Source organism: Liolophura sinensis, chromosome 8 (genome assembly GCF_032854445.1).
Source record: "Liolophura sinensis isolate JHLJ2023 chromosome 8, CUHK_Ljap_v2, whole genome shotgun sequence".
Taxonomy (NCBI): domain Eukaryota; kingdom Metazoa; phylum Mollusca; class Polyplacophora; order Chitonida; family Chitonidae; genus Liolophura; species Liolophura sinensis.
The window spans coordinates 34,972,191-34,983,142 of record NC_088302.1 but is presented as its reverse complement, the minus strand read 5'-3'; the positions used below and the strand labels follow the sequence as shown (position 1 = coordinate 34,983,142).

At 37.6% G+C, this 10,952-nt stretch overlaps 1 protein-coding gene and 1 long non-coding RNA gene across 2 annotated transcripts in view; one reads left to right on the top strand and one right to left on the bottom strand.

The window, feature by feature from the left end:
* Positions 1–4,743: 4,743 nt before the first annotated feature.
* LOC135474091 (uncharacterized) lies at positions 4,744–7,453 on the bottom strand. The gene is made up of 3 exons (XR_010444626.1): positions 7,302–7,453; positions 6,054–6,181; positions 4,744–5,320 (listed from the first exon to the last, which is right to left on the bottom strand). It is a non-coding gene; the product is annotated as an uncharacterized LOC135474091 (long non-coding RNA).
* A 193-nt stretch (positions 7,454–7,646) lies between these two features.
* Positions 7,647–10,952, top strand: part of LOC135472693 (ubiquitin-like protein 3) — a 24,323-nt gene continuing 21,017 nt past the window's right edge. Inside the window, exon 1 of the mRNA XM_064752319.1 lies at positions 7,647–7,975. Coding sequence (XP_064608389.1) covers positions 7,955–7,975 — 21 coding nt within the window. The 5' untranslated portion in view covers positions 7,647–7,954. The remainder of the gene's footprint in view (positions 7,976–10,952) is intronic.

Below are 10,952 nucleotides of genomic sequence, written 5' to 3'. Positions count from 1 at the left end.
ACATCCGAGGCATACAATAAAGTTCTAAATTTGAATGTGTGTGTGTGTGTAAATATACACATGTAGCGCAGGGTTTTCAGTTAAAACTAGAATAGGGGCAAAAACTGAATTTATAATAAGGAAACATTATTCCTGGGGTTGACTGTCAATGCATGATTTTGCAACAGAATTTCAGTGTTCCCTGCTTGACCTTGTGGAAAACCTTGATAAAGTTTACGAAAAACAAAACCCAAAGCTTGATCAGATAAATTAAATAATTTCATTTAATAAAAGTACTTACAATAAAACATTTCTCCTCATCTTCTGCCTTATGTACATGTTCAAGGGTACTCAAACATCATCTACACATGATGAAAAAACTCACTAACTCAAGCCAGAAATTCATGGCACACGGGTAAACAGCATAGCCTATTAATCTATGGATTCCATCATGTAACAATCAACAGCCTTTCTGGGGGCAAAGTTTTACCACCAGAATCAAGCACAAACTGTTCCCATTGCTCATGTATGCCTTGGTAATACATCTGGGAGCATCTGGGTTTTGGGGATGATACAGTAAATGTACCCTTTGGGGTGTCTTTATCTGAAAGTCTAACTAGGAGGGGTTAGAAGATGGGCGGAAGATAAGAAGAAGCACATGGGGTGGGGAGGGGACATCTGCCTACCCAGGTGGTTGTAAGGCAGGGCTTGAGGGTGATACTTTTTACTCAACCACTTGGCTACAGCTATAAAATTAAGTTGATGAGCTAGTGAGAGGGATTCAATGTCCAGCCACCTTGATTTGCTGTCTAGTTCAAGGGCAGGTCTGGAGCCTGAGTGGTCATCTTAAACTGCACCCTCCCCCCCCAAACCGCCAAGATACACACCTCCTGGGACAATATCACCCTTATGGTATCACTGCCCCTTGTTTGTGCCCTATTCTATAACACTGATTTCACAAACACATTGTGGAATCATCCAACATAAACGTACACAGATACACACCGTACATGTAAACTGATTCACAAATGACTGAAACAAAAAATCTGAAAATTAAATAGATTTAGTCCTCAAAATTCTAAAATATTAATCAATGACATTATCTCCATGTTCATATACCTATTCACCTGCAGTTTTATGACACTATTAACAGCAGTCATATTTATGCCTTAAACAGAACCAGTCTAAACATTGCGTAGCCTGGCTAAAAAATTAATTTTAAAAAACCGTAACTGGATGAATGATATGTAAAGTTACTGACATTTAGAAACACTACTTTTACACAAGAAAGTAAAAAAAAAAACAACAAACAAGAAAAAAAATAATTTAATCGGATCACATATTGTGGGTGGTAATAGATTACCCTTAGCCTAGCCTTTTAGAACAAGGGACTTGTCTGTCCAACATCTTAGGATCATCCACACTGGGCAGTAAACTGGTGTTACAGCAGTGTAAAAACTCACAGTGGAACTGAGCAGCAAATTGTGTCAAGACTCTAGAGGAACATATAAATCCATCAAATGTCAGTCTGGATTAGAATAGCAGCACCACACGCCATGGCATTGACCAGTATGTAAGGTGACCTGTTTTCAGTGGGGCTGACCACAAATGCCAGTGGACCACACATGATCCTCACAGTGACAGGCAGGCTTTGATGCACACCTAGCAACCCCTGCCTTTCTTCTGAAGACTCCAAATGCCATGACAAAGATGTCGGACAAGATGTAACTGCCTGCAGGAAGTGTGAGCAAATATGCCATTTAATTAAGTGACCATGCCAGCCGACCAGAAAAGTGGGTTTATTGATTTGACATGTGCTCTAAACATAAATATACCTGTGTACAGGTTATGGAGATGGAACTAATCAGGGACTAGAATTCACACAGCGATAGCTCTTAAGACAGAATTTCATGGACATACCTGAACAAATGTTACAGTCTGATGTTCAATGTTAGTCACAAAGGGCTAACATACATGTACCGGCCAGTGATCAAGATATATTTATAAACATTGATTGGAATAAGTCCAAACCTAATGGAGCAAACATCTCTTTAAAAGGCATCTGACCTTTAAGACTGCTGGACAGAATAAAAGACACATGTGATAATTCTTCAGTGAGACTCGCAACATTTCCATTTCTTGTATTGTTCATATCAACAGCTATAGACTATCATTAGACCCCAAAAATTATGTAAAGCAGGAATAACATAATGTACATGAAATTGCAACTTAAAGAATCATACGTGAAGAAACAAAACCACCTACACATTCAGGTCAAAAGGGGCTAATTACCAACATATCATTAATGCATTTCATGGTTGACTCATTATCCTGGTTGTTTGAAAAAGAAAGTGCCAAATGGCATACAGTACATAGCAGTATTATTATATAAAAATAAAAAACAGAAATGTCAACTTAAGTATACATGAGTATATATTTAAAAATATATACATGACAGAAATATATATATATATGTTAACAGTCATTGTACTTTATTTTTTTGGTAAATAGTTTACACCCATAATTTGCAACATAAGAATGTAGAGCAAAGGTACGTAATTAATGTCTTTGTCCGCTTGGTTGTGACCCTGTTTATGACAGGTACAATGTAAGAAAGGACAAGCCTGGTCAGCTATATCCAGAAATAGATCATACAAATACACAGGGGAGTGAAAACATCATAATTCTGTGGGTCATTAAAGGTCAGTAGACAGCATGATATATCCCACAATAGATACAAAAGATAATGTAACTAATATCACTACAGTATGCTAAAACATTTGCATGTTTCAGTACAGGGCCGAATTCTCAAAAGAAAAAAAAAAAACCAAAGCATATGAATGTATTCAAATATTACATGAGTTTTAACACTACAGTCAGGACTAATGCATTTTTTAATTTATTTATTTATTTATTTATTTGATTGGTGTTTTACGCCATGCTCAAAAATATTTCACTTATATGACTGCGACCAGCATTATGATGGGAGGAAACCGGACAGAGCCCAGGGGAAACCCAAGACCATTCGCAGGTTGCTGACAGACCTTCTCATTTACGGCAGGAGAGGAAGCCAGTCAGCTGGACTTGAACTGCAGTTTTTAATTCTGCTTGTGCATACAATTTCTTGCTGACCCTCTGTCTTATATTCATTTATTTGCTTGATAGGTGTTTTATGCTGTACTCAAGAATACTTCACTTACACAACGGCTGCAAGCGTTACGGTGTGAGGAAAACGGGCAAAGCATGGTGGAACCCGTTGTCTTATAAATGACTTTTGTATTTTATTTATTGAAAATCTCAAACATTTGTTACAATGAAGATTATTTTTTTTGCCTTCTACAAATCCTATCATGATATAAGATTGAAGAAATATGAGACAAAGAAATTAAGACACACCATTGTACCAATTCCTAATGCATAGAAGGGTAGCATGTGATATCATCACTCTGGCAGAACAATAGCCAGTCAGCCAGATTGAAGTCCTTTTAACATGGGCTGGTAAAGCCACAGTACTCCAATGTGGCTGCCAGAAGAGGGTTATGCAACCCCTCTATCGTGAACTATAACCACAGCTAAAGCCTGGGGGGGGGATGTTTCACGAAGCGCTTGGTCATATCAACTCGTGGAATTCGACAAGTGGTATGAAAACACAACAAGTCTATTCAATAAACCATGTTCAGGTGAGGGGATTTGTCATATACTGAAATAGCTTGTTTTATTTTCAACTAGTCGACTTGACAAAATGAACACAGCCTTAGCATTTAGATTTCAGGCCATATAAAACAGCAGTTGTCATAGGGTTAGCCAAACTTTTAAATGAGGGGGTCTCATTTGCACTTTTCTCCTATTTTCCCAATCTCTCTCGTGTTAATTTTGTCCGGAAAGGATGTAAACATAGAAACCCCAAGAACCCCGTCCCCCACACCCGGCGTGTAAAAGGTCTACATCTTTACCTTTCCGAAAAAAGTGGAAGAAAAATTTAACTTTTAGCGTTCAGCACTACTTATATCTGTCCTAAAAATAAGAAGAATTACAGTAGCATTACTGATGTAGCATTTAACCCTAATACAATAAAATTTTTACAATTTCCACATACACATTGGGAGTGAGGGGGTGAAAAGGCAGATTCAGACTTAAGTAGGACACCATGACACAAATCCTAATAACAGATCAACTGACCTATCAGATACAATGAAGAATAGGAACTATAGAGAAATTTCCTTCTTCGGTGAATTCAATACACATGACAAACACAACATTTGTTCATTTTTTTTTCCGCCCAAAAAATACCTCACATAAAGGAAAAAACACACGTTCTTGTTGGGTGTTTTGCTCTCTCAAAATGCATACCAGTTAGCTCACATGTTTTTTAAGGTTTGATGTTAATATACCATTCGACAACACTGAACTAAGACTCATTCATCCCTTGAAAGAAAAATATAAATTGGTGTGGCCCAAGGGAAATGAAATATCCCTTGTCCAGGATTGAGAAAAAACCCACACTTCTTTGCGGCCTGTGTTTCAGCCATCATGTGCCACACCCCTCTCCCTGGAGTTAACCATTTATCCCCCAAACAGCTCAGCATGGCTGCAGTGAGTCTGACATACACGTATGTCTTTATCACAAGTATCAGTTCCAGTCAAACATGTCTCAGGGTCAACTTTAAAATTCAACACTCCTACAATGTTCAGATAATGAAAAATGTACTGCTAGTAAAGAAATGGTAAACACTGTTGGCACTCAAATTTTTCAAATTTTCATCCTAGACTAGCTTTTCATCCTAGACTAGCTAGACATAATGCATGCACTATTCGTGAGCTACAGCTTCATGTGAAACGATTTAAATTATCTTATATATTGGCCACACATGAAAAGTGCTGCTATTTGGTTTGTTATCCGTTACTAGAGAAATAGACAACATAATAGGGAAATAGACAAGGCAGAGTAATAGGAAAATAGACAAGGCAGTCGGTTTGTTTATTTGATTGGTGTTTTACGTTGTACTCAAGAATATTTCACTTATGTGACAGTGGCCAGCAATATGGTGGGAGGAAACCGGGCAAAAGTGATAAGTAATGTGAATATTTCTGATCAATTTCTGGCTTCCTGCATTATAAATCTTAAAGTAATTTCTGAAACACACAGGTAGTTTTAATATACTCACAGAGAAGGGGTTGGTTCCTGAGCATTTGTCAGGGTAAGAGTTGCTGACATCGTTTAGGCCAGGTGGGAACAACTGCAGACCTCTGACAAGACGACCACAACTCAAGCTCTGGCAAAATGGACTACTCTTCAACACCCAAATGTCTCATCAAAACCACAAAGGTTTATATCTGTTATCTTCAAGGTAAAGAATATTATGATTGTCTCAAATATTTCCATGTCCAAGATTAGTGATAAGCATCACAAAGTAGAATACCAAGGCAACTCCACAAATGATGTAAGGTGATACATACGTCAGTATTTTGTTTTTATTTAAACTCATTCTAAAATGGGTTTGAACAAAACCGAATACCTTACATATTATTGCAATTAAGGAATTGATACGAATATTGATTCATGTATCACCTTGCGTCCTATGCTGGAGTTGCCACAGTGCTTTACATCTGAACTGTCTCCATCTGTACACTATGTTTAAATGTGCACAGATATCTAACTGACTACCTCAGCATCATGCATATTTCCACCATCTACTATTGTGTGTAAATAAGTAAGAGAATTGTTTCCCATTGAAATGATGTATTCATAAATTTATCATCACGTCTACTTGTGTCAAGACCTTTCCAAATGACATCTATGAGGATTAAATTACTTGGCGAAATGAGTAAACTCAAAAATCTTTTCTTTACATACAACAGAAAAGAAATACTAATTTCCACAACAGAACGTGCATTTGTGACAAAACACACAAAACCAATGCCTACATGTACACCAATGCATATCAAACCGTCTCGAAAATGTGCTCCCAGCAAACAAAATATTCCAACTAAATGTACAATTCACAATTGCCACCAAGCAACAGAAAAACAATGTACTTTATATTGACAGATTACCATAACAGATATATACGTACCTCACAATGAGTCATACTCATGGCTGCACGTGAATCTTGTTCACACAGACTCATATTTCCAAGACAACTCAACAACTGGCAAAATACATAACACCTTGGTATTCAATGCACTGGGATGTTGCCACTGACTGTAACAGAAAAAACAATTTATGTTCGAATGAACTGCCCATACATGTAGATGTGTACATTTAATCATGATGAGCTACCAGTTAGAAGGAATTAATAAAGACACAGAATCAAAAGAAAATATTTCCAAGTTTTTATAAAACCGAGAAACTGATACAAGAGAATATGTTGTGAACTGCATGTAGAAAAGGAACTTCCACAACCTTATGGCCATCAGTCAAGTAGCAATGACATGCAGACTTTGGCTGCATCTTATACTCCTCACAATGCATGCACTATCTTCATTAGTTCTGGCATGTGAGCTGTGTTAATGATCAGTACAATCATTTCAGTGTCTTCAGTTAGGTTTAAGATTAGATGTAATGTCAACTGAAAACTGTTGCACATGCTTCCATTAAGGATTTTTCCAGACCAGGGAGCTTAGATTTACAGGTTTTATTTGATTTAATACAATCAGAAACAATAGCTTACATAAAAATCAAGTGAACACCAATCATTTTGGTAACACTGGATTGGAACCCAGCAGCTCAGAGTGTCAAACAGTAGCATGTACAACATGTTCTTATTTATTTTTAATGCAGATAAAACTCATGTCCTGCAGATTTATGGGTAGAGGAGTTACCAGGAAAACCCCTCATATATCATGACATTATTATCTAACAAAGCTCCTGACAATGCTGAAGCAGCAAGAACTATGCATGGATTAAAGCCTTAGACCTCATGGATCAGAGGTGAGATCAACACCTTTACCCAATGAACCCCTCAGGAACACCTATTCTTACGACAGAAAGATACCACACTTACAATAGCTAGGGAGCAAAAAACCTTTGACAAAAATGAGAGAATGTCACAGTAATGGCCGTTACACACATCAAAAGAAATTAATTACAGTCCTGTAGAAAACTGATACATATTAAAAACAAAACATACATCTAACTCCAGAAAGACTGTTGGTTTCTTTGTATATTGAACTGTCTCGTTGTGTTGCACAATACAATGGGACTAGCCGATCATAACTGATGATTGTTGACTTTACTAGCAAAACGGAGTAAATACAGTACTGCTACTGGTAAAATATGTAGTGATGAAGTCGAATTCGTAGAAAGCCATCACGACATTCACCTGACTTAAACCCCCTCAATGATTCACAATGGGTACCACAATCACGAAACTTTAACAGTTTAGGCAATGATCTTCAAAGGAGATCATGTCAAAGTTTCAAGTGACACCAACGTATTAATTAAACTCGATGAACCTTGCAGACAGCACTTTTGACACTCTACAGAGACAACGATGGCCCTCTGGTGGCGGGCTAAGCTAGTGTGCACTCTCCAGCTCTCGACATTGCGGGCTTTGTGAGCTTAAAATTACAAGATGAAACAAAAGTCCCAGTGTGCTGGAGAGTCTGATGACGTTTCTGGGCTGGTAACAATTACCCAGGAACCTTTGCGAAGTTGTGGTATCCGCCATTACAGCTGAAATCGGATGTCAGTGTACAAAGATTTTATTCTGGGCAGACAATTACGGATTTTCCTTATCTACGATTGGTTTTAACCATCGTAGATAACAAATTAGTTTCCGTAAGTGTTTGCCTAAGACATTTCAAGATGCTAGATGACCCGGTTTTTGTGTAATTCGGTCATTTGTCTGTGATATCTGAGCGGCCTTGCTTGCAGAAGGTGTCAACATTCTCCTCGAAAAGGCAGTGTATCAACATAGAAGGAAGGCACTGCGAAACGAAGTATACCATTGGAATAAAACTTTGATTCCACGAAATGGGAACAAGACATGACAAGGTGAGAATTACTACAATACAGCGTGTAGTTAACCACATAATTGTAAAATGTACCTGTTAAAATAATAAAATAATTTTAATGACTCAAAGCCACACTAATGAAAAGGACATTTCTGGAGAGTTTTACCAACAGGGTACAGTGATGTCATTATCTACCACATTATTTAGAACAGTTATTATATATTGCAAAGACACTGATGTCTGTGTTGATAGCATAACAGAGACATGAATATGAGGAGGATTAGCCCATCTGGGTGAATTCCATGCGCTGTAATGTTTATAAAGTTTGAATATTTTGTGTTACACCAAATCCCATCTGTCCCTCAGTCCTGTCGCAACAACCCACCGCTTGCAGTCCCTCATGGCCCATACCCATATTTATAGTGGAAGAACTAACAATGGGGCCTTTGACAGATATCAGTTCTCTGGAGTTGCACATTGGGGCACTTGCACATATACCAGAAGTTGGGGTTAGAAACAGTTCCAATCGCGCAACACTCAGAACTTCAGTATATGTTCGAGCGCTTCCCATTCGGATCTCTTGAGAAGGCCCTATAGCAGCTAGTGGCTGTAATTCTAGGAGGGGAGGGGGATCTATCTGGCTTAGTGGTTTAACTAATTTTTTTTGGGTGTCAGCCATCAGGACAGCCTGCACCTCAAGACAGCCCACCCTCACTTTAAAGGGCCTGCCATCAGGGCAGGTAATAGCTTTAATCTACCTGCCCACAGCCAATGTTCAACAGAGCCAAATATTACCAACTAAAAAGCCTTTGCTGGAATGGATGACACAATGGAGCACAAGCATAACATATATTGTATAAAGTGGTCATTTTCTTGTCTTGGTCATACTAGTTCAATAATATTAAACGCTGAAGTCTATAATTTTCCACAATTTCCTTTCAATATTTACCTGGCTCAACGTCTAATTCTTCTCTTCTCAGTCCACGCCAGAAATGGGCGTGTGTCGCTGTTTTGGAGTGGATTTGACGGCCAACTGCATTTTGCAAATTGCCAATGTTACAATGTATCAGCAGTTAATTTAATTGATCTGGGGTCATACAACTTATTGCTATTAGGTGATGGAGAAGTAGCTTAACCTTTGTTTGGATTTTTCGGAGCAATGTTCATTAGAGAACGGTGCACGCCACATAATTATAGCTTCTCGTTAACGGATTTGATGTTAAAAATACAAACTCTCTGTGACCGGCTTCTCGTATTGGATGTATGCATCATGGTTACAAAGAACTGAGTCAAGGAGAACACAGAAAACTTTCTCACCCATTGAAACTCTTGTGTGGCACAGGCACATTTGTCAACTTAACAACAACAACAACAGAAGGGTAAAAAGGTGACGGGTGACATCCATCGGACATTATGAGTTGAATTTATGTGTTAGGTTACACCACTGCAGCAAACTGTTTTGAATGGTGTAACCGATTTTGTGGAAATTCAGCAAAAACATATTTCTGAAATGAACATTGCTGCCAGTTGTTGTCACACACTAGTTTGTATATGTTCATTCTGAATTAGTCTTAATTAGAGATTTTCATTTCACAGCCTCTGTATGTATTAAAATTGGATACAAGTGATTAAATTTGTAAAACACGCATTTTTTTGGAGTTAATGCCCTCATTCTTAGATACAACCGAAGGTGTTCAAAAAGGGCAAATAACAGGCTGCAGACAGCTGTACTGATGTCCCAATAGCCACCTACTTTGAATATGCTTACTGTTTAAATCAGTCATAATTGTGACATAATCACTTTCAATTCAGCCAGCTACTTTTGAATGACCTTCTCCAATTCTAAATGAAAACCATGTAAGCACACTATTATTTTACAATGCTGGGAATGCAAATGCTATAATTCTGCAGTCTAGCTCTTACTAGCTAGGTATAAACCCTATTGAAGTAAATAAATAACCAAAATAAGGACTGGTTGAGTGCACAGTTGTAATTATTGTTCACAAATGACTTTATGATTAAACACCTGGAGCACAGTTACATGAATACAGTATAGTTTATTTCAATGAATTTCGTGTGAAAGGTCTTCATCATTATTTTGATGGGAATACTCCGCAGAACAAATTATAAATGAGAAGAAATTCTGGTCGTTACTATTTCTTTCTTTTCTTTTTTGAACTGTTACCACTAAACATTCTTTACGCCATTTTAAAAATTTTCATGAAATCATCATTTAAACCACTCTTAGAATGTGGGTCAAATGTAGATTTGGGTAAAGGGGGACCACACATTGACATTTCACAAGAAGGCATGGTATGTGTACACACACACACTTTATGATGCCTTGTCATACTGTATGGCTGAACAGTTAAGTATGTTGTAAAACCTCATGCATACTTACGAACATAATACTTGGCTTGAATCTCCGGTTTACTCCTAAGTACTTGTATGTCATTTTTGAGAATTCATAATTTGCCAGCCCTGTTGTTTCCTTGTCTGGCAGTCAGTATAATGGTAAATGACATGCACATGTTATGGCCATTGCGGGTATGCTATGATTGTGGAAGGAGTGTCCTGTTTGGTGTCTTTGTCAGCATATGGCAAAAAGGAAACACTTTCATAGTATTACCAGGATAATGTTGAAAGTGAAATTCAACCCCGAGAAGGCAGACTAAGGAGTTCGGAAAAGTAATTAACCAGTTAAGCTTTATATGTACATGTATTTGCATATTCCTGAAATGATGAGCTAGTGGATTTCTCGTAATCAGGCATAGCTTATGTCATACCCGGAGTGTCGGCGTCAAGTGCCCAATAACAGCTAAAGCAGTATTAAGGTAAATGTTAGCAGTGATTTATTAAAATAAGTAAACATTGTAATTTTTAATAGTGTCCACACTATTAGCTATCCCTTGTACTAAACCAACTTAAAAATTATTTCCAGGCTTGTATAATGATGATTTCTGTTTGCCATGAAAAATTGTGGTTGTTTCTGAAATTGATTTTTTTTTGTTTTTTTT